The 23,703-nt window shown below is 43.0% G+C and overlaps 1 protein-coding gene across 2 annotated transcripts; it reads right to left on the bottom strand.

The window, feature by feature from the left end:
• Positions 1–7,804: 7,804 nt before the first annotated feature.
• VLDLR (very low density lipoprotein receptor) lies at positions 7,805–23,058 on the bottom strand. Of its 2 annotated transcripts, XM_085213148.1 has the most exons (19): positions 22,521–23,058; positions 18,317–18,436; positions 17,254–17,376; positions 16,258–16,380; positions 14,493–14,864; positions 14,269–14,391; positions 14,066–14,188; positions 13,498–13,617; positions 13,297–13,422; positions 12,738–12,909; positions 12,202–12,426; positions 11,909–12,027; positions 11,389–11,528; positions 11,132–11,273; positions 10,672–10,818; positions 9,677–9,766; positions 9,218–9,292; positions 8,947–9,116; positions 7,805–8,487 (listed from the first exon to the last, which is right to left on the bottom strand). In XM_085213148.1, exons 1-19 carry the CDS (start codon positions 22,654–22,656, stop codon positions 8,452–8,454), a joined length of 2,682 nt encoding a protein of 893 aa, XP_085069274.1. In that variant the 5' UTR covers positions 22,657–23,058; the 3' UTR covers positions 7,805–8,451. The 2 variants fall into 2 exon arrangements, with proteins under 2 accessions (XP_085069274.1, XP_085069275.1); XM_085213149.1 differs by lacking the exon at positions 9,677–9,766 and having other exon boundaries at positions 22,521–23,055.
• Between the last annotated feature and the right edge of the window lie 645 nt (positions 23,059–23,703).

Raw genomic sequence — 23,703 nt, 5'->3', positions numbered from 1 at the left:
CATGATGGACTTGAGCACAGAAACTCTAACAAGCCAAGGGATCCAGTGACAATACCTCTTTGTATCTAGCTGTGTCAGCTTGTCCGCTTAAGAAGATAAAGTGCTGAGCGAGGCATTTTCTTCTGTGCCAGGCTAAGGATTTCTGTGAATTTTGCACATTTATTTCCCTCTTTCAAGCACACTGTACAGAGCAAACTGGACTGTTTCCTGATACACTTATCTGTGTACTTCTTTTAAAAGCAAACTGTTAAGTTTTAGACAAGTTAAGCTATAAATTTGTCAAGTTGGAAATAGTCACTGGTTTAGTTTCCTTCCAATTTGCACCAAAGAAAAGCACCAAAGTGAATTAAAGCACTGACAGAGTATATTCCCTGCTTCTGACTTGTGCTGTACTCACCTTTTAGATTTTCATTCATATTCAAAGTAGGGACTGGGAATCTTTTTTACGTCTTTTCTGTGTACTCACGGCAGCTCATAAAGTAATAGTCTGAACCAACACTGATTCCATGCAAGACAAGTTAATATGGCAGCTTAACCTCTGGCTTTAATTGATTTTATGCTCTTCTCTGTAACCAAATACCCCAGTATTTTTATTTGTTTCTGAGAATCAGAATAATCCAGGATGTACTTCTGTTTGCTTATTCTTGTTCTTTGTCTCAGGAGATGGATGGTGAATGTTACTCTGGACTAACCCAAGCTTTAGAACAGCTAGAAGTGAGTGCTGTATCCCACACTGGTTCAGGGATTGGGGTTTTCCTGTTCTCTTTTTGAATGCATGATCAGGCTGGATGCTTTGCTTCCTCCCATTCTAAACTAATTTAAAGGCACATTCATTTTCTCAGTTGTCCCTACAGCACCATGTTGAAAAGCGCCACACTGTTTTTTGTTAAATTGACTGCTACTGAAGTGTCAGACAATGAATAAAAGAACAAAATAAACATCAGGATTGCTGATTATTTTTCATTAGTGCTGATTTATTTCACAGCTGCTTGCAGAGGCCATTCCCCAAAGTGAATCCGTGTAAGTGCTGAACACCAGATGAAAGTGTTGGGATAGTTCTTAGCGACATTCATGCGTGAAGCACTGAACAGCCTCCTCACTCACCAGCAAGGGATTCTCACTGGTCAACAAAGGACCTTCATATGGTATCCTGTAAGTAGAAATGTTTGATGACTGCAAGTGATCTTCGAATTACTGAAATGGCCAACAAAATGATAGTCTTCAACATTTGGTGGTGATTTGTATTCAGGTTGCCAGCTTAAAAAATCACTTTTAACATGTTTTCTTTTTTCTCATGAAACCATTTAAATCCTGTTCCCTGTAAATAAGAAGCTTTCAGCTTTTCTTTCTCTGTGTTCACTTAACATAACTTATATCAGCAATGAACATGTCCAAGGAATAAAAAAGGTTATGCAGAGCAAACTATTAATCTACTGCCAGCTCATTCAATAATCTGTCAGCTATCTACTTCTTTCCAAGCAACTGTGCAAATTCTATCATTAAGGCAAAATTTACCTGGTAGTGGGAACTTTGTAATTTGAAGGGATCACAACAAATAGTTCAGATATATATTCAGTGGTGACAGATTCCTCCCTCAATTACTTTGTCAATCAAAAACAAACAAACAAACAAAAAACCCAACAACCAGCAACCATGAAACTAACAAAAAAAAAAAAAACCCTCCACAACACCCCTACTACTGCTACTTAATGAAAGAGATAGTTTTTTCTTCTTCAAAGAAAATTAGAATGACTGAGTTGTTCTTGCATTAGTAATTGCACATCTAATCTGAATTTTTGTACTGAGATTTTAGTAAATGTCATTATTTGAAAAAGGTTAATGAGAGAACTTCTTTTAGCACTTGAGGAACAAGCTGAAGTTTAGAAAATAACTATTTCTTAGATAGTAAGAATATTCTTTAGAGGGAGTAAATAAGTTTCAAGCTTCATATGACCAGCAGACTACAAGAGCTTGAAGTAGTAATATATTTTGAAGTGTAAAATTATTGAGCTATTTATTTCAGATGGAACTGGAGAATAAAATGATGCTTTTTCCAGCAGATGTGGCTTCTTTCTGCAGCCTGTTCTCTCAGGGCAAGAGCTCTCTCCTAGAGCCATCTTACTGGCTGCTTGCTGAATAAGGCCATTTTTATCAATATCCTTCCTCTGTTGGTGGCCCCAAACCAGATGCAGTACCCAGATGAGATCTGATGAGCTCTTAGCAGAGGAGACAGCCTTCCTTGGTTCTCCAGGCTGTATTCTTCTTTGAGACATCTCTCTGGGTGCTGCTGTTCATGGGGTCCCTACCAAGCCCCATCCTCTCACATGTTCAGGTATCCACAGACAGCACTTCTGTTCTAACCAGTGTTCTGCCTCTTCACCAATTTGTTGTCCTCTGCAAGCCTGATAATCACATCCTCTATGCACTTCTCAGAATTCCTGATAAAGATGTTGATCAAGACTCATCCCAGGATAGAGGGAAGTCTTCCAGGCTGGAAGACTGTGTAGCGGAAACGGACTTGGGAGTTTTTGTCAGCGTTCAGCTGAACACGAGCCAGCAGTGTGCCCAGGTTCCAAGAAAGCTAATGGCATCCTGGCTTGCATCACAAATAGTCCTGCTAGTAGGAACTCTGTACTCAGCTCTGGTGAGGCTGCATCTTGAATACTGTGTTCAGTTTTGGGCCCCTCACTACAAGTAAGACATTGAGGCGCTGGGGTGTATTCAGACAAGGGCAATGAAGCTGGTGAGGGACCTGGAGCACAAGTCCAATGAGGAGAGGCTGAGGGAACTGGGATTCTTCAGTCTGAAGAGGAGGCTCAGGAGAGACGTTATTGCTCTCTACAACTGCCTGAAAGGAGGTTGTGGTGAGGTGGGGGTCGGCCTCTTCTATCATGTAACTAGCAATAGGACTAGAGGGAACAGCCTCAAGTTGCACCAGGGGAGATTCTGGATAAACGTTAGGAAATACTTCTTTGAGAGAGGGCTCAGGTTGCTGGAATTGGCTGCAGTCACTGTCCATGGAAGTTTTCAAGAAGTTTTTAGATGTTGTTCTGAGGGACATGGTTTAGTGGGGAAATATTGGTGGTAGGTGGATGGTTGGACAAGATGATCTTGGAAGTCTTTTCCAACTTTGGTGATCCTATGATTCTATGGTTCCCTTCTTGTTACCCACCTCCACGCAGTGCACAAATCATTGACCATATCCCTCACAACACAAGCAGCTAACCACTTTTTTCCCTTCCTTTTGTCCTCCCCTTCTAGCTACGATGTATCACAGATTGTACACAAGAATATTGTGAAAGATGGAGTAGAAAGCCTGAAAGTAGGCAGGTTGGTAAGGTGCAATCAACACTTGGTAGCTCCATACAAAACGTTTCTCATGATCTTTCCCTTCACGTGTCCATCAAATTTTATCATGGAGACTAATAGGAGTACCTAGGCCTAGGGAACCAGTGTAGTTAAAGTACAAATTAAAAATATCAATTTTTTTTCTTTGCTTTCTGTCTCTTATGCTGAGTTGATGCTAACCATGATCTGTTACATAGGCACAAATTTACAGGCTTTCATGAATTAGAAAGGGTAAGTGAAAGATATAAATGTACAAATTAGTTTTTATACAATAAAGACCTAAAAAATTATGAAGTAAAAGTAGCCCAAACAAAACCACAATTTATCATTTGCATGCAGCTGCAAGAGGGACCTCACAGGAGGCAACACTGCTTTTATGCACTTATGGCAATCTATATTCAGTGATCAGGGACCATTTCCAAGGGGCCTTTCAACAATGAATATCTTCCACTGGAGGGAAATTGCTGTTCAGAACATTAAGCTAATCCTCTCAAGTTGCTATCCAACTACTTGAAATCTATGGACTGACAGAATAATAAAGCATTTTCATTTATGAACAATCTGAAGTTTGAACTCTAAAAATCATGTCTGGAGAATGTAGGGAAAAAGTACCTGAAAACCACTTTTTCTACAGAAGTTATGTTCTCCCTCCTATTCTCATCCTCCTTCTCCAGCCTGGTTATTATGCTCAAGGGTTGCTCAGGACTACGCTACACTACACTACAACACTAAATACAATGAGTCAACCATCTTATCCCATAAATATGAGCAGCCCAAGAGCTTCTTCAACTCTAATCCTCAGAACAAGACTGCTTGTGACCTCCCCAATTCCTTCTAAATATTGTGAAGCTCGAGTGACTATAGTCTCAGTGTGAATTATATGGAACTATTACTGGAAATAACTTATTCGGATATTCCCCTTTTAAAAGAAGAAAAGCTTCAGATAAACCTTCAAGGGTGCAACACAGCAAACATCCATGGAGCGTGTTCCATGGCAGTTCCGTAAGCAACACAAGATCTACAAATCTTAGCTTCTTAGCACCACCAGAGGAGCTTAGAATACATGGAGAGTAGAGCAGAGTGTAAAACTCCACAGCCAAATTCTTAAGGGTGATCATACAAGTCCATTCGGATGCAGCTAGATGAAGGTGCTCCATGCTATCAGTGAATTCATAATGGTAAGAGTTCTCACTGGGCATGGCTAAACTCACACAATTCCATTCCACGCAACTGGACCTGTACCACTGAATTGGGTATTAACCCTTTAGCATGACAGTATGTCTACAGCAAACAAACAAAACCTATTAATCTCTTTTTCCAAATAATTTAACTTGACTTTGTGCCCATTGTTTCCTGTGTTCAAGCAATTCATTATACACCAGGGTGTGTCCTAGTTAACTTCAGGTTTCTGTAATCGGTTCACAGTTTGTGGAATTTAGATTTTTATCCACAGATTAGGTCCAATTCCGAGCAAGTTTTTATAGCTTGGTAGAAGTATGTACTTGTCCAAAATAGGACTATGCAAGGGAGAATCAAGACCAGTATCATTCAACATGCACTCTATATTTTAGATTTTCAACTGCCTAGATATGCAGCAGGCAAACTGTATGATTTCATAGCCTCTCTCATTCCCCTTCTTAAAGGCTTTTTCATTCAATAGGGAAAATCTGAGATTTTTTTTAAGAAAATGAAAGTGAAAAACAGTAAACCATGAATGTATTTTATTTTGCACTTAAATAGAGCAGATCACTTCAAGCCTGTTCTTTCAATACTTGGTAATACTAACCATTTGTGTCAAGGCAAGATGAAGAGGAATGTGTTCTTTTACAGACATCCTGTAGCATGCTGGCAGGCCTTCACTTAGCTCAGGTAAGAATGAGCTCTGAGAATCCATTTAGCAACTATCAACACAGCCACAGACTGCTGCAGAGGCAGTGCTCAGTGCCACTACACCACCTTCATTAGGTGCCAAAAGAGTCACATGACAGGGCAATAAAACAGAGTCAAAGACACGCAGATGGCAGGGGAAAAAAAACTGTTCAAAGATAGTAAGGCATTTGTCTAAGCAAGTTGGAATTGTTTATACAGAAGGAATCCCTGACTACTTTCCAAGCCTGCAGTAGAAATAAACAATCTCAAAACACAAAAAAAATTAAAGAGGGCAGAGCAGAAAAACCTATGTGAAAGAGCGAAAAACCATCCGCAATTAAGAGCAGACCATTTTATGTACCCTTAGACCATGTTATGTAACTGGCTGTTATACCCCTTTCCCTCCTCCCTCCAGCTATTTGAAGGCATAGTGTTAGGCCTCCTATGAACTATAGAAACAACTTTTGTGTCTAAGCACTGTTCTGACAACTTTGTTCAGTAAACTGAAATCAAAACAGAAGATAAATCCCTAGAGCTTACAATTTCTGTTTCAGATTCTGAAAAAAGGGTTTAAGTTTCAACTTCCACTGAATGTTAACATCATAAGTGCACTTATTGATTATTCCAGGTGGCGTTTGGTACGACACCAGTGACAGCAAGGAATTTTAGCAAAAAAAAAGTGGAGTTAAACATATTCTGTACAAAGACAAAGGCAAAGCTTTTTGCTTCCATTTAGTGCTGGCTGAGAAATCAGCTTTAGATTTTGCCACATTTCAGCACACCAGTGTCACAGCATTCTGAGTTAGACAGCTAACAGGAAAAACCAAACAACAACAAAAAAAGCAAAACAAACAAAGAAACAAAGCCAAACTAACTGATGATTCTCACATTAGGCTGAAATTAAAGGCACTTTATTTTGCTGAGTAGTTTCTGGGGTAAAGAGTATTCTTAACCAAAAAATTTAAAAGGTCTCCTTGTAATCTCTTATTTTCAAGTTATTTTACGCACATTCCAGATACAGGAAACATCTAGAGGCATACAAGAGTTGCCAGAGATAGCTTGCTAAAGCTTCAATTCCCCAAGGAGTAGTGAGTTTCCTAAATCTGCAGAAGTTGGAAACTGTCCTCATCTGTCAAGACATACAGAGAACAGCATCAAGGGAGCAGGCCCTAAATGTAAGCACAGTGAGAAGAGGCATTAGAACCAAGTCCAGGAACTAATCCAAGTCCTGTCCTGACTTTTATGGTTATTATTTTAGAGCATAATTGATGGAGAATTCTTAACAAGTCATTACTAAAGCAAGACCAAGAAATGTTAGCTTCTTCCAGAACATGTCTTATCCTCAAACCTTTATCCAAGCAGAAGTAATTTCTTCACCCTGGGAGAGAAATTAACCATTTTATCATAGCTGCATTAGGCTTAGCCACAACAAAGTACAGCACAGTTCATGGGAGTGACAATTCAAGACCAAGATCCAAAAAATGAATTTGGCATTAAGAAAATGACTGAGCAGAATATGGCTTCCCTAGCCATAAGTTGGAGACTTCTGAAGTAGTCATAGCATAAACTAATAAAATCTTTGTATTTCTTAATTCCATACTTAATCACAGAGCAAAATACTTGAACCACAGAATCTGCAAGGTAATTCAGTTGTAGTTCTTTATTGCACTAGTGTACAAGGAATAGATTTGGTGTTACTAAATTGAACACGCAAACAGAATGCACTAGACAACTGCTAGGGGGATGAATTCCACCTTCTAAGGAGTCAGAACAGTTGTAGAATTTATTATTAATTCTTGTTGTCACTTAGGAGAAAGGCTCCAGCAGTGAAGGTGATCAGAACCACTACTATAAATTGACAATCTAAGGTGAATTGTTAACTCAGTTTGCATTTTACTTGCATTTTAAGTTAAATGTCCCAAGGTACAAGCAAGTGGGAAAAACTCAGCAGATCGACCTACTGCATCTGTTGAAGGCAGAGCACCAAAAGTCATAAAGTACAAAGGTCAGCATCACTCACACAGCGGCTCAGTTCCTCCCCTCCTATTCCAAATCAGACAGTGCTCTTGCTCCAGAAGGGAAGGGAACACTACCTCACACGTGTAGCAACATAGGTTTTTTGACCCTGAGACTCCCAGAGCAGGCTACCATGGTGAACAAAGCAGCTACATCTCCGCCATTCCTTCACGCAAACGTAGGCACTAAGATGGCACCAGCACCATAGTTGCCATCAAGAATAAGGGCTAACAACTCGCATCACTGCTAGCTTGTACTATGCAAGGCATTTACCTGACTGACACTGCTTTGACACCCACCTCTGGCATGTAGCATCTGTCAGTACTACCTCTTATGCATGGAAGCGTAGTTGAGGACTGACAGTAGCTAAAAAAATACTACTCCAGTTGTCCAGCCAGACTCTTACAAAAGACAACACTGTCAGATCCCTCAATCAGCTGGCAGGTCAGTACTGCCTTTACAGTCTAGGTACTACTGAAATAACTTCAGCCAGCACTTCACACTCTGACTGACTCTGGAGATATGTTTCACTTCAGTGGAAGGAGAATAACTGAGACCAATACTTTAACTGTTTTTTTTTTTTTTTTTAATATATTTTTATTTTCACCCCTTCTCTGAATTTCAGATTTACAGTGGTTTCCCCAAAGAGAACCCCAAAGATTCATAGTAGATTCATGTAGAGTTTTAAGAGGTAACAGACAAGATTGTTTCAGTCATACATACAAAATTACTTATGCTTACAAATTTTTGGCAATCATAGTAACCCGTTTTCTCCTATTGCCATTGCCCCAACTATTGAAAAAGACAGTGTACAATAATTTACATTTTAAGTATTTCAAAGTGCTTGATAGTGATTTTCCAGAAATATTTACAAGTGGCATATACACATATGTACAGCTGTTATACTATAGCACAAGTTGTGGCTGGAATATGGCTTTCTATGGAAAGTGCTTTGTATTTGGCCAGTGGTGTTACCGACTGACCAATTCAAGGGTTACTGATAAAACAGTAACCACTAAAAGCTGAATTGTTGTGGACAGGTATTTACAGAGTTAGTTGTTAAGCTGTATAAAACAGCTAATTATGTAAGTGTTCCATACACAGAGAAAGTTTCTTCATTCTTCCAAGAATGGAGGAAGTCTTTCAGCCACAAGCATGTTTATCATCCCCGTAAGTGTAAAACACAAAGTAAACTGAAAGTGATTGCTGATCCAGTGCTCACAACGTATCATCATCTGTGCTTACAACAGATATCTGTAAAAAGAAAAGCAGCATGTTAATTACAATTTTACCAATAAAGGACAAAAAAAAATGCAAGTCTTTGGTATAGGGCAGTCTGAAGTAGGTGCTAGTTCTGCAGGCTAGAAACCATACTCGCACTGGTTTACAAGTTGCCTACTATGACTTAAATCTTGATTAAAAGTATGAACTCTCAGTTGATTCAGCCCAGTAGTTTCTGTGCCTCCAATATGTCTCTGCTTTCCAAAAACAGACACCTCTCCCAATTTACAGAATCATAGAATCCTTAGAGTTGGAAGAGGCCTTTAAAGGTCGTCTAGTCCAACTGCCCTGCAATGAACAGGGACATGCACAGCTAGATAAGGTTGCTCAGGGCCTGATCCAGCCTCATCTTGAAAGTCAACTGGCAGTTCTTTGCTACATCTGCTCTGAAGACTAGCCTGGAACCTCAGGCATGTCAATCAGTTTACTTACTGCAGGGTAGGTGTGTCCAACTGAAGCACCATGTCTGCCAATATCAATTGCAAGATCCTCTTCTAAAGTTTTCAGATAGACGGGATTATCAAAATTCATGCTTTTCATGTTCTTGTGCTGCCAATTACGCCATATGAAGTAGCCAGCCACTGCAGCCATCGCCAGCAGTACTTTAGGAAGAGACATACATTTTAAGTATAGAGTAGCATCAAGTCAAACTTGTGAACAAGAGCTTATCTCACCAAAAGTGAGCTCAACAAATGGTACTCACAGATAGGAAGAACAGCCCAAGCTCCTGCTACTCCTCTTGCAGCTACTTCAGACACCACACCACTTGTGTTGAATCCTGCACAAGAATTCATAAAGTAGTGAGGTTGCTTAATCACAAACTAGCAGATTTTTTCAGATTTTTTACTAAGACATTAAGCCCAAAAGTTGCTCCAACATTATTAAGTTAATATTCTATAAGAACAGTGCTAAGAGGCTTCATCTTAACAGTAAGTTTTTTTGCTACCCTTCTTTGAGCACTCTTGGCATTTCATGGAACCTACAGGTTCCATACAGTCATAAATAAATTCTGTTTATCACATACTCCAGCTGTTGTACTTCTACTACATACATGAAGTAGCTTGTTTTTTCTACTTGCATGCAAAGGAGAAGATTTCAAGTATGCTAGTAGGTCAGTTGCATTTCTCTTTTGTTTAGCAATCTGAGTTATTGGGACCAGTACCTCCAGGAACTAGTCCAACAGTTGGAGATTTTTCAGTTGTGCTGGTATCTTTAGCCTCAGTGTAAGCCACAGTTGTTCCAGTACCTGAAACTAATTATAGATCAAGAACCCAGTTAATCCTGAAGTTCTGCAATGGCTTAACTTAGACAGCCATGGCAGCGAATGTTTAGCAGATGGCAGAATGGTCATGCAGCTTGTTAGCTTTATTGGAAACACTAACATTAGTTATTTCACTAAGTATAGCTTCTATTGAAGGTGTTGATCAAAAATGATTCCATGAACCAAGTAAGCCAGTTAAACAGGCATAAGCTCTATTGAAAATATAAGCCACCCAACTCCTCATTTCAGGCTCTCTATATAATATTTGGTTCCATAAAGTTCAAATACAGCCTTTGACATTCATAGTTATCCTATACAGCAGCCACTACCTTCAGCCAATGGAGAACCACATCTTCACATTCACTGCTTTGACTGGAGCAGTCAACTGACATGCAATTTATTAAGAGACACCTTGGAGATACTACTACCACTAGGCTGGACAAACAAGCCTGCCACACAGCCAGCGCTCAGCATACTAGCAGCAGCAGGTTTACTTGGAAGTGGGAAGGAGGTACACAAACTCAGCATGATTAACCCATGAGCATTTCAAGATAGTGGATTCACTGTAAAGCAATGTTAGTTTATACCCTTAGTTTTCTAACAAAGGGACTAGATATGCTTTGTGCACATGCCTGCTATCTGCAGAAAGCTGCGGAAGCACAAGGTCTTATTGCAAATGATGATGATACAGAAGCCAGGCATGGACTTCGAACAGTACCTGCAGACTTGGAGGGCAGCTTAATGCATGCTACAAGACCACCCTCTCCAAGATGAATTACATCAGATTTACTCATGCAAAGTTGTCAGTCTGTACTGTCATGTTTGCCTCTTACAGGTTTAGTATCCTGATTCCCAATTCTTTCCCCATCCATCCTGAAAGAAGTTTGTTACCATACCTTCACATCTAAGACCGTCCTCCTGCAAGAAATATCCAGCTGGACATGCGCAAGTATACTTTGGAGAGTGTTCATTTATCTGAGGAGCAGGCAGGCACAGGTAGCTACAGCCTCCATTTACCATGTTCTCTTCACACCAGTTCCTGCCTGTTGGTACAGGTTCATTTTAAGTGATTGACAGGAGTGAGCTTTCTTGCTCCAAAGGTACAGCATAATTTTTTGCTCAGTAGTTGCTCTGGTGAGTTGTTTATCTCTGCAGGTTATATCTGCTCTGCCCAAGCAAGAAAAATTGCAACTAGATTCTCTCTCAAACCCAGTGGGGATGCTAGACTAGCAGAAAACTTCAAGTACCAAAATGAACTAGATAACTATACAGGGGTAGGATACCATTCACTAACACACAATCACGGCAGGTTTCATGCAAGTGTATGTTGATATAACTATAAACTGTAGTAATTACCTGAAGGCTGAACAAGTTCATGATAAACAATGATGTCCTGAGCATCATTGAGGTTGTTTACTAGGGTGACCAATTCAGCTCCAGTAAATTTGTTGGCACCATAGACTGCCTCATTCTCTCCATCAATCCAGAATACACGATCCTAGAAAACAGTCATTACCTCCCATTATCTCTGTGTTTCTTTCAGCACCATTATTGCTAGCCACATACTAGGAAGAAAAGCAGCTCTGACAAGTACTGTAGCAAGCCATTCTTACCTCAAATATTGTTAGGGCAAGAGGATGAGGAAGGAACATATGAGACTTTAGCACAAGTCTACGATCCTGGCCATTCAGATCCACACTTGACAGCATATGTAGCTTAGAATCAAGCCAATACAGACGGCTTTTTACAAGATCTAGGAGGGGAAAAGAAATACCAAACACCACTTATTGGCTACATGGACAAGACTGCCAGAGTTTCCTGCGAAGGCTGCAACACCCACAGGCTCAAGAATACTTGCAATGCTACCATATTGTTTCTTATTATATGGGAATGCAGAAAACTGCTGCAGTGCTGTCTAAGCGCACTGTGCCTCAGCTAGATACAGAACAGTGCAGGGAAGGTTACCACTTCAGCATGTGAAGTGCTGCACCTGTTTGTAGCGTCTCTAGGCATGCAAGAACTTCCCAATATCAAAAGCTGAAAATAGTTCTCTAAAGGATGACCTTGACTTCTGTAGCCAAGAGACTGCTAAAGCTCCACACTACCTCTGGCACAGAGACAAACTCAACATACCTAGAGCAATTCCATTAGGCCATTGGATTTCTGTTGTCACAAGCTGCTGTCTGTCAAATCCATTCATTCCTGCTTTTTCAATTTTTGCTGGTTCACCCCAGTCTGACCAGTACATAAAGCTGTGAAGCAGAATTTATGTTATATAAACACACTATAGTAATGTATAGTATCACTTTTAAATTATGACATTTGCTAACAAGTAGCTAGACAAAGGCTGTGTAAACCAGTTATCGGAACACACATGGATTAGATAGCAGATTTCTTCTTTCCAGAGAACTAGGACAAATACTCACCCAGACAGAGGATCCACAGCAATAGAAGCTGGTTCTCTGAGCTCAGAAAGAAATAAAACCTTTCTTTTCTTGCCATTCAGGCTAGCCACTGAAATGGTCTTTGCAGATGAATCAGTCCAGTAGATATTCTTGTAAATCCAGTCTACAGCAATTCCTGCAGGGCTGTATATGTTGTCTAGGATTCTAGTGTGTGTACCAACCTTATCACGGGTATCAATAGAGGCACTGGAAAACAAAAATTACTTGCTTTTACTCCTCTTTGTCACCACAGACTACAGCTTTGCACACTTCAGCAAATGCTGCATGCATTCTAGAAGATGTACTTGTAAAACAGACACCTTAGAAAAAGTCATAATTGAAGCTGATACAAGGAAGTGCAACAAGTATACACATGCTAGCTCCTGGAGGTTGTACCTGCTCTGCTTAGTCATGGACATCAGTTATCTAGTTCTCAGCACAAGAGCCTACAGGAGAATCTTGAGTAAAATGCAGGATGCTAAATGTAGCACTAAGAGTGAGAGGCTAAGTCCATTTACCTGAAAATTGCTTTTTGGCTGAAGTCAGCCCAATAAAGCTTTTGCTCAGCAATATCAGCATCTAGAGCAACTGTGTTTCTTAGCTGCTCTACTAGTTGAATGTATTCTTTTCTCTCAAGGCCAATCTTCCTGATATCCCGTCGGTTGGTGAAAATTAGACATGGTTCTTTCCCTGCAGAAAAAAGTATATATTATCTATGTTTCTAGACATCAAGTCACACACCAATGGCCTTTAAGACAGTTTTAACGAGTATTTAGTATCTGCCATTCCACACTTGGAAATGGATGCTGACAAACAGCTGTACCATACCCCATTCTTTTCTTCCTTTATGATGGACGCCCTCCTCCCCTGGGAAAAAGTTTGCCATGTAGACATGGTAGCTTTAAAGGCTGCCATGCATTATTCAGAATGCTAGGACTGTCCAGGCCTGTACATGTTATGTTCTTAAAAGCACAGCTAGTGTCATAACTACAACAGCATGAAAATGTACATCACTTCCTGCCTCACTTCAAAGCAATGACTTCAGGCTTAGGGATATTGTCTTATGCCAATACTTACCCACAGCCTTGCACACTCCTGTAGCAAGATCCATCTGATAGCCACGGCTACATTCACACTTGTAACCCCCCTTTAAGTTGATACAGATTTGGCTACAGATACCAGGATTCTGGCATTCATCAATATCTGTAAAGAGAAATTAATTTTGTTCTCATCTACAGTACTACTAGTAGGTTTACTATTAACTTATTTGATACTTGCCTCCACAGGTTCTCCTGTCTACAAGCTCAAACCCAGCTGGACAGTCACATTCATAGCCAATAACAAGATCTCTGCAGATGTGAGAGCATCCACCGTTGTTGACTAAACATTCATTTACGTCTATAGAAGAGAAGAATTGGTCATTTCTTAAACAGCATATATATGTAGTCCTGAAATCTTAGTCATGGAGTTCTGTACCAGACCTCATCTGCTTTCTCACAAAGAGAAAAACCACAGTGGTACTTGAAGTCATTTGCAAGAAAACCACCTCAAGACCACATATGCTTAGCTATCAGCATGCTGCTTGTGTTATAAGTAGTCAGCAGAAGAATAATACTATATATATGTATATGAGGATCCTGTAACCTTCAGAGTTTAATGGACTCATGTATCTTCAGGTCACAAAGTCATCCCAATAGTCAGTTTGGCTACCATAAAGACAGTCCTATTAACTGGGGTACTCTTGTTTATTTTTGCTATTAAGTAAATACACATAGGTATTTCAGCTCAACATCTGACAGCTGAGAAATCATTTAGTCAGCAATGCATAAGAAGTTCGTTCACTTACTACATTCCTTGAGAGGCTCATCACTCCAGTCCTTGCAGTCTCCCTGACGGTTACACACTTTATTAATATCTATGCATTCTCCACTTCTGCACTTGAATTTGCCAGGTCCAGAACACTGAATAACTGAGATAATGAAGACTATAAGGAGACTGCCAGCTTTAGCAACTCGGCAAGTCTTCAGTCTTGCTTAACTGCCCACTTACCATTGTTACAGTTTGCTTCATCAGTGCCATCCAGACAGTCTCTCACACCATTGCACTGCCTACTCCCATGGATGCAGTTTCCATCTTCACACCTGAACTGGTCTGGTCTGCAGGTCCGAGAAGCTGCGGGGACAGCCATTAGACAGTTTGACTCCTGAAGTCTGCTAAAGGAAAATCAGAGGCCAAGGAGCACCTCCTATAGAAGAAGGACCAAGTTAACTTACGGCAGTTGATTTCATCACTTCCATCTTTGCAGTCAGGATCTCCATCACAGCGCCACTTCTTGTGGATACATTCACCTGAGCCACACTGCACCTCACTGGTAGAACACTTCACAGGAGGTGCAGGCTGTCGGCCACATTGCTCCAAAGACTCATCAGAGTGGTCAGAGCAGTCAGCATCATCATCACACACCCAGCTGATAGGGATGCAAGTTGAGCTCTTGCACTGGAACTCATGAACACCACATGTTGGAGGTGCACACTCCAACTCATCACTACCATCACTGCAGTCATCTTGACCATTGCAGACAAAGCTCTTGGAAATACACTGTCCACTACTGCATGTGAACTCTGCTGCACTACAAGTCACGTTGCCTGGAGTAACAGGAGTGAAAAATATTAGCAGGTTATCACAAGGAAGACTTTTGAATTAACATGTTTTGCTTCTCAGTTTCTCTGCTCCATCAGCTGTAAGCTGACAGTAGGTCAATATCCTGTACAAAGAAGGCTCTAGGATAACCTGATTGACCACCTACAAGGCACACGCAACATGTAAACTGCTGTCCTTGCCTTAAGTATGAAAAGTGAGAAACATCAGTTCTGAGCTACTGAGTGAAAATAACCTCCCTCTGAAGCAGTGAGTTTGTTCTGCTTTAGCATGCTAGCCTTCAGGAAAACAGGCTCAGAACCTGTGAACCAGAGACAGAAGGTAAGAGAATTGCTAACTCTGGAATACAGTCTAAAGTATTGGTAGCCAGATGGTCAGCATGCACTGTAGTTTGAAATTGAAGTGTTTTGTGCAGATCCCCAGGATAGTAGTGGCCCATTTACCTGGGCCACTGAAGATAAGCTGATGAAGATCTTGCAAAAGTTGGTCCTGTGACATTAAGCAGTCACAGAACTGCTTAAAGTGGTACAGAATCTGCACCACAGAACACAGTGGTACACATAACACTGGTTTTATAGTAATGTAGCTAGCAGCTCAGTATGCCTAGGCTGATAGTTCTATCAACTTCATTAGAAATGTTGTCTGTAGATATACTTGTCAGGTTAAATAATTTGCTTGCTGAAAAAGACAGCTACCCCACAGATGCAGAGTACAAGTCCAAAGATCTATACCTCATTAGCAACCCAGGCAAGGTAGCTGTGGTAGAAGCGAGCCCTGTAACTCTGCTTACAGCAAATTTGTCTCAGGACACCTCAGGCAACTCATTTGCAGCAAAAACATTAGAACAAACCACAGACACTGCACTCTAACTGGCAGCTTTGGCTTCACTTGTAGACTGGCTTGAAGTTGCTCCTTAACGCTTGAAACCCAGCTTCCTTAATCTACACATTCAAATAAGTGTGCAAAATACTGTAAAACAGGGCTATGTAGTAGATTAGCTGCCTCCTTGGTCACAAATCCCAGCTACATCTTTAGGAGACAAACTTAATATAAGCAGCAACTAGAGTTACCTGTTAAGAAACCCTGAAAAGAACAAGTTCTGATGGTTTGTCTGACATGTAACTAAGTCTACAGCTATTGCCAAAACTATCCACAGAAAAAGACAGATGCTGAATAGCTTTCACTGTTGTACTTCTTAACTTCAAAGTTAAGAAGAGGACTGTAAGAAAAGGTTTGCTTTATTAAGTGGGCTGCAATACAAATAGGTTTAAGTAAATAGTGATATAAGGAATTTATCTTCCCAGGTATACTGTCCAGCTAGCTCCTTTTCAGACAAGTCAATTTCAAATAGAGTTATGCAGCCACCATTTCATCCCTTACCACAATTCTCTTCATCTTCTCCACTGTCACAGTCTTTTTCACCATCACATTTCCAGGACACTGGGATACATTGGGTTGACTGAGGACCACAGCTGATTTCATTTACCCGGCATGTTCTCATATCTATTGAAAGAAGTTCAAGTTCAATTTAAGAGTTCTGAAATTTAAGAGCTATTGATCTTGGATTTTAGCAGTTGTCCTGAAAGTTGAATCTGGAAGGTTTCTGCTCTGAACACAGCCAGAATCCAATGAAATCATTGGCTCTGCCATGGAAGAGGTTTTATTAGTCTGTAGTATTCAGTAGAAAAAAAAAAAGAACTGGAAGCATCTTTTAGAAGTATCTCTGTCACAGTAGCTTTTGTGACTGAACATCACAAACTGTTAAACTGTAGAAGACTATGTAATATACAGTAGTAGGCAAGAGTAAATACAAAGTGAACTTAAGCTCAGGGCTGAAATACAGTGATTGCACCTTAGCATAGGTCCTAGTGATAAAGAATGAGGCTTCACAGGTCCCACAGACCTGTATCTCTTAATTAGGACTGTACTTAGGATTGATGCTGCTAATCTCATAGTCAGAGATTAGTACTTCTGCTTCTGTCCCCCCAGCTCAAAGTCAGTCACTTATTTCCTATGGCTAGCCCTGGTAAACTTGCATAGTAGCTGTCTTGGAGGATGGATCACTCTGAACAAGACACAGGCCTGCAATACTGTTCTGTTACAATTAGAGATGCTAAGCAATCTTATATTTGCTATCTTTAGCCAAGAACAAGTGCAGACTTCCCAGTTCCGAATCCTTTTAATCAGCAGTAAGTCTTGTCAAGACCTTGACGTGACCAAAGCCAAGCTAGTGCTTAAAGAGGTGCATTTCCAAGACAAGTGAAACTTTTTTTTTGTTTGTTTTTTTAAAGGACGCAAGCCAGGTGACAAGCAAGCAAGAAGTCAAATGGCTGTAACCTTCTGGCTTGCTTGCACTGGTAGGCAAGGCACACTTACGGCACAGTTCAGCACTCTCGTCAGACCCATCCTCACAGTCTGGATCTCCATCACACTGCCATCTGTTCGGCACACACTGACCACTGTTACACACAAAGTCAGATTCAGCACATGTCTTCTTCACTGAAAGGGAAAAGGACAGGCACTTTTTTTTTTATACCAGATCTCATTTTTTCTGTTGCTAGATAGAGATTAGCTACTTCACCCACAGGAAACCAGTGCAACAACCTTAGTTCTTGGATGTCTGGTGTTTTCTTCCACCAGTCTAACACCACCACCATTTGACACTTCCCAGAGAGTTATACAGCACACAGAAACACTTATACTCCCAAAAACAGATACTGAAGAACTGCTAATGTTAAAGAAGAGTAGCTTGGTAGACAGAAAAATTTACATGAGTTAAATTAAGGTCTGTTAACAGCTATTTTCAGATTTTGAACTTTATGCTCATTACCAAGGCATTTGATTTGTGGTGTCATTATAGAAGCCTGGTATTATGTAATCCAACTGCGTAACTCAAGCAGACCAGCAGTCCAGCCACACCAGTGCTGGGATATGAAGTCTGTTCTGCCTTGTCTCTAAGTACGTCTAGTCACCTGCCCTGGCCTTCATGTCAACAAAAACCACCAGGTTGGCAGCCAGAGCTAGAATCAGCATTTACATGAAATGCAGGAGAACCACTTTCACACATAACAGGATATCTAACTTTGCAATAGCCATCAGCTGCATACTAACGGCAACAAGCTTCTATTGTGTTTTAAAGCAAAAACTAAGAATTGCATTCTAGGCAATTGCCACCCCAGCAAATAAAGTTTCAATCATGAGCCTCTCTCTCAATATCAGAAGACTTCCAGGAATTAGGAAAATTCAGCTGAATCATACTGATACAGGATATCCAGATAGTCCCCCAGCTTTTCTATGCAATTTTTCCTCTACTCTGTATTAGAGCTGTAAGAAGTGCTGGTCAGAATAAACATCTCCAGTTATCCATTTTCTGCTGTTAACCCCTACTGCAAACTACTGAGTACAGCTGCAGAGGGATTACAGCTGCTTGACTACTTACCACAAGCACTTTCATCACTGCCATCTGAACAGTCTTCATCACCGTCACACTTCCAGAGTAAAGGAATACAACGTCCATTACTACATGGGAACTGGGATTCCTCACATTTTGTTTTTGCACCTTCAATGAAAAGAAAAGAATCTGAGCCCCTGTGCTACATAGCACTATTTCCTTTGTTTCATCCCATACTCAATAAACAGATGTTTTCATGCTGATGCCAAGTTCTGAATTATTTTATTGTCACCTTTGTGAATCACGACAGTAGAATCAGCAGCTTTCCTTCACTGTACAACTGCAGAGATTAAGCAGTGTAACAGTTTACCTGCCAAATAGCAGTAAACCAGTCTCAGTGTTCACGATATTGAGCTTCCATTTTTAAGGCAGGGTCAAGTTTACAGGGGAAAGGGATGCTCATGAACAGGCTCCTGCTACCTACCGCCTATCACTGCATTCTAAAAACTCCACAGACTTTGAGTAAGCTACTTTTAAACATGACTGAATTTCAAACTGGACTGGCATTCTAGTACTCTGAAACTAACATATTACAACCCCAGACGTTTGTAAAGGTGGCTTAGATATCAGCTCTATAACTGAATGACATTTTTTCATCATGCAAGTTACTTCAGTAATAGCCCCAAAGTCGCAAAAATTACAATAATGGACAGAATTAGTTCCCACTATCTGACTGCTAACAGAGTCCCCATAAGCAAGGGCCCACAGAGGAATTCCTTGCTAGATGCAAAAGGAAGTGCGATGACATATCTGAATTTTTTTCCTCATTATTAAAGCTAGGTCAAGAATAATGGTAAGAGAGCAAGATAGTTCTAGAAAGAAGTGATAAATTAAGTCTCTTGTCTCCAAACTGTTAAGTCTGATTATTAATATGCTTAAGTCAGGTACTCTTTTGTGCATGACGCTTGAAGTGAACTCTCCAGAATATCTTCCATCCTGAAATGGTATGTCCCTGTCCCTCAAGGGAATATACTTTGTCTTGAAGCCCTGCTATAACTGTCAGTGAAAGCAGCAGCATGCCTCTTCAGCAGAGAAGTCAGAGCTGTTCCACGTAATGCTTGCAGGCAAGTGAGTATATGCATGAGTTCTGGATGCACATGTCTATGGCATGATGTAAAAGTCCTGCTCCTCCTTGATCTACTGTAATGGTGGTGCTCTGTTTCAGCCTTCCACAACCTTGAGAGGGCATCTAATTTTAGTAGAACTCAACTTGCTATTTTGTATCTTCTGTGTATGACATGCAATATGCAAGACAGTTTCCAAATGAAGGGAAGCCAATCCACTTTCTGAAACAGATCCATTTCACATTATGTTGCTAGCTCTCAGGAATTAGAAAACAACAAGCACTGGACAGAGCATAAGCAAGAAGAACAAGGGCAGTTTTACTTGCCAACTGTATAATGTAAATTCATGCTGTAAGTAAATGATTTGAAATAGCAACTTACTGAGCTCTGCTGATGTTTCAGCAGTTTTACTGGTTGAGTAAAACACTGACAGAGTCAAGCTGTAACAATTTGTTTTGTGGGAACTGTTTAAGGAGTGCCAGGACAACTGAACATCAGCACATACACTCTGTAGTTCCATCACTCCTTTTCAGGGTGGGAGTTGTGCCAGCAGGCAGTTTCCAACACAAGTTTTTCAACATTAACACTGCTTGGTCAACAGCTGTCAAACAAGCAGCTTGCCTAGTAGTGCCAGAGGGGAGACCTCAGCCAGCTGAGTGGGTACAGAGGCCACAGCTATCAGCTTGCTATTGGTTGGCATTACCCTACTGTCCGATTGCCTCTAACAGAAGTAGACATCTGCTTGCCTGGTCGCACAGCATTCTAGTTATTTCTGTATTACTAGCTAAAACACAAAGTGACTGACTCCTGCTAGTTTTGAGACATTCTTATCCAGGCATTTGGAGTGGGAACAGCCAACCATTCCCAAAATAGCACACTAGAGCTATAAGACTAAGCCTGCCACTCAGGAGATCCCAAAATAACTTCTGCAGTCTTTAGTTATGCTATTTCAAGCTAGAATAACTTAGTAAAGGCTTGCACAGTATATTGTGACTTACAGCGTAACACCACTTCAACCAAAAACAACAGGGAAGCTCCCCACAAAGCTAAATGGAAAAGGAGCTGAGCTGGGAGTTAAAGCTATAACTTTACAGTCATAACAAGGAGGCATCCCAAAGAGGTGCCATTTCTCTTGTAGCTGACCTACCAAAGCAACTACTTTTGTCAGCCTGTGAACAAATAAGGAATTGTTAGCACCAAACACTCACCCACCAAAGTCATCATCTGTTGCTACTTCTTTAAGTTAGTGCTCAAGCTCTGAAGGCCGCACTCAGCAAGCTCCAGCTAATCACCACCTTCAGTCCCATCCTGCACTAAGCACAGTTCTGCAATGCCAGGCAGACATTTAAGCAAGAGGCTACCTCTAATCCACCGTTCTTTGAAACAGCCTCATAGCTCAGCTGCTGCTTCTGTCACTAGCCATCTAGTGATTTTCAGATTGATATCAAACAACCATTAATTCAAAAGCTGTTTTGCATGTGCTGGTCATACATCAGAAGCACCTTCACACCTTTCATTCTCTTTAGGAAAGTCTTATGTGGAAGAATAGAAGACAAATAACTACACAGGCCAAGTGTAAGAAACATCACTGTACTGTTTCCCAGGTTACCCACTTCTGAGGAACGAACTTACAAGCAGGGTGAAGGAACAGTTACCATTACCAACTAAGTTAAAGCATCCAAAACTTTTTCTCTTAGCTCTGCCTTAACCATTTGTCTCCACTCCTTAAGCAGATTGTCAGCTTACTTGTCTGAGGACAGCTAGACATGTGACAGTTGTGTGCTGTCATATGACACCAACTACCAGAAAAGCCTGCAATCGTGATTGGGAAACCCGCACACAGAGGAACAAGCAGAGCCAGCTGCTTTGGGAGGCCACTACCTCGAAGTGAATGAAGAAACTCAGAGGACTAGAGCTGCCTGCAATGCCTGACTCCTCATATAATTTCTAACTACCACACACTAGTGGTATCAATGCCAGCAAGCTCCAATGTTCACATTACAGCTGCATAACCAAAGGGCCTGTGTCTACCGTAGAGAAGGCATGGGAGCCGTCTACAGATCAGGAAATGGAGGCATGGTCTGAACATACACTTCTTTCCCATTTATGCCAGGAGAACTAGGAGGCAGCCTCCTGGCAGGGTCCCACCCAGCAAAGCCCATGTCTAAACTGCAGCACACTGCTGGAACTACAAAGCCTAACTCTATAAGCACGTGTTGAGAACACAACCAAAGCCAAACCCTTCAGTGCACGTCAGAGTACTAGTCAGGAGATTATGGCACGCTGCTCCCAGGCCTTCAGCTCAAATGAGGGCCAACAATACACTTCAACTGCCCACCACCCACCTAGAAGAGCAGCTCAGACCTCAGATCCCAGAGAAAGAGAGAAGTCCGTTCATTGATTATCCCTCCAATCAAAGGGAAAATGATTTTAATCGACCATGCAACTAACTTAACGTTCAAGTTCCACTGCTGCAGAGGTAACCACATCGACACCGGCAACAATCACCGTCTGAGCTACCTGTGAGGGCCCGCTTCGCGAGGGCTTCAGCGCGGGCAAGGCTCAACCTCGCCGCCAGGTGGCGATCCCCCATGGTGGTTACAGCTGGCCCGAAGCGAGCCACGCCAGCGCCGCTGGATGCCACCGAGCCAAAGTTGCCGAGTAGTTTGACAACCCCTCCGGCACGGTGGCCGTCCCGGAGCTGCGCTCCTCGCAGCCCAGCGTGGAGACCCTCCCTCATCGCCAGGCATCGCCAAACCTCCCGCAGCAGCGGCGGCACCGCAGCGCTCCCGGCAGAGCCGCTCCGGGGCGGGGAGGGGCGAGCCGGCCGCGGGCTCGGGCCCACCCGCAGCGCCCCGTGCGTGCTCCGTCCGCCCGTGGAAGCGGTGCCTCGCGGCGGAGGGTGGTGGTGGCAGGCAGAGACCGGAGGCCCCGCGCTCCCCCTCCTCTCTGCGGAGCCCCAATCCCCCCCGCACAAAACAAAAGCACACCCCAACTAGACAACGCGCAGACAAAAAAAAGCCAAACGCAAAAACAACCGAAGAGGGTGAAGGGGAAGAAGCGATCGCGGGGAGCGGCGGGAGCAGCCCCGGCGGTGCGTGCCCCAGACCCCCGCGCCCCGCACTCACCGTCGGTGGCAGTCAGCAGGCGGCCGAGGGCGAGCAGCAGGCAGAGCGCACCGCAGCGCGGGAGCGCCCACCGCCGCGCCCCACACCCGCCGCCGGCCACCGCGCCCCGGTCTCCACGCTGCCGGCTCGACCGCATCGCCGCGCCGAGGGGACGGAGAGAGGGAGGAGAGGCGAGCGTGCAGATGCCGTGGTCAGAAAGGCGACGAGGAGAAGAGGGAGCCCCCGCGGCGCTCTTATATCAGCTGCCCGGCCGCCCTGCGCGGCCGTGGTGACTCACGGCGCCGCGCCGGGCCCCGGTTGGCTCGCCAGCGCCGCCCGCCCCCGCTTCCTCCTCCGCGGCACCTGCGGCCGCCTCGGCGTGCCCGCACACCGGCTCGGATCGGCGCGGTGCGTGCCGCGGGCTGAGCTACCTCCCCTTCCCTCGCCTGCGGGCAGAGGCTCGCGGCTCCGCTGCCAGCCCCTGCGCGTGGCCGGCGGTGGGGGCAGCCCTGGTGGGAGCGGGCTGTGCCGGGCAGCGGCTTGCCGCGGCTTTGTTCCCGCACGCGCCGATCCCGCGCCCCGCCGCGGGGAGGGGGTGTTGCTGGGCCCTCCGTGCTGGGGAGCACCGGTGGGAGCGAGGCGTGCCGGAACACGCGCCGAGGGATGGCTGTTGCCAAAAGAGCGTTTGTTGAGTTCGGTGTCCCTTCGCCGCGTGCTCGCCTGCGTGTTTCCTCCCTCCCGCAGCAGAAGTTGGCTCAAACGAAACCGGCGCTGGCATGGAGCCAGCCACCCCTTATATAGTGACCTCTGTGCCCTGGGAGCCAGGAAACATCTGCATGGAGGTTCTGTGCCTTGGCACAGCCGTAGCCTTGCAGAGGCAGTGTGGGGGTAAAAGGGTCTGTGCTGCATTCTGTGAGTAATTTGTGGCTTTGGCCTTGCATGAGTATTCAAGCCCAGATAGATCTATACAAGAGAAGCAGAATAAAACAGTTTATATTGCGCATACACACACCTGTGAGAAAAGCAGCCCTTCTCTGCTACTGATAATGGAAGGGCAAAGCACCCAGGGGAGCCTGAATTTCAGTAAGGGTGCCGAAGCTTACGGGGAGTGTGAGATGGCATTTTTAGTACTGAGACCTTCCATCATCTGCCTGAGAAATGCATGAACATTGCTTTGTTTCTGTGTGTAGCTCTGAGTCTCTTT

The sequence above is a fragment of the Meleagris gallopavo genome, chromosome Z (assembly GCF_905368555.1).
Source record: "Meleagris gallopavo chromosome Z, MGAL_WU_HG_1.1, whole genome shotgun sequence".
Taxonomy (NCBI): domain Eukaryota; kingdom Metazoa; phylum Chordata; class Aves; order Galliformes; family Phasianidae; genus Meleagris; species Meleagris gallopavo.
Note: the sequence above shows the minus strand (reverse complement) of the source record. Positions and strands in the feature narration are given on the sequence as shown.

Bases quoted from the DNA above. Each gene is read 5' to 3' on its own strand.
- VLDLR (XM_085213148.1), bottom strand. From the start codon at position 22,656: ATGCGGTCGAGCCGGCAGCGTGGAGACCGGGGCGCGGTGGCCGGCGGC. The intron at 9,767-10,671 runs GTATGGTAACAA...ATCTATAATTAG, and splicing joins GGACGGTCTTAGATGTGAAG to TTTCAGGTACTGGAACAACT. The intron at 9,117-9,217 runs GTGAGTACCATT...CTCTTCCTAAAG, and splicing joins TTGGGCTGTTCTTCCTATCT to TACTGCTGGCGATGGCTGCA.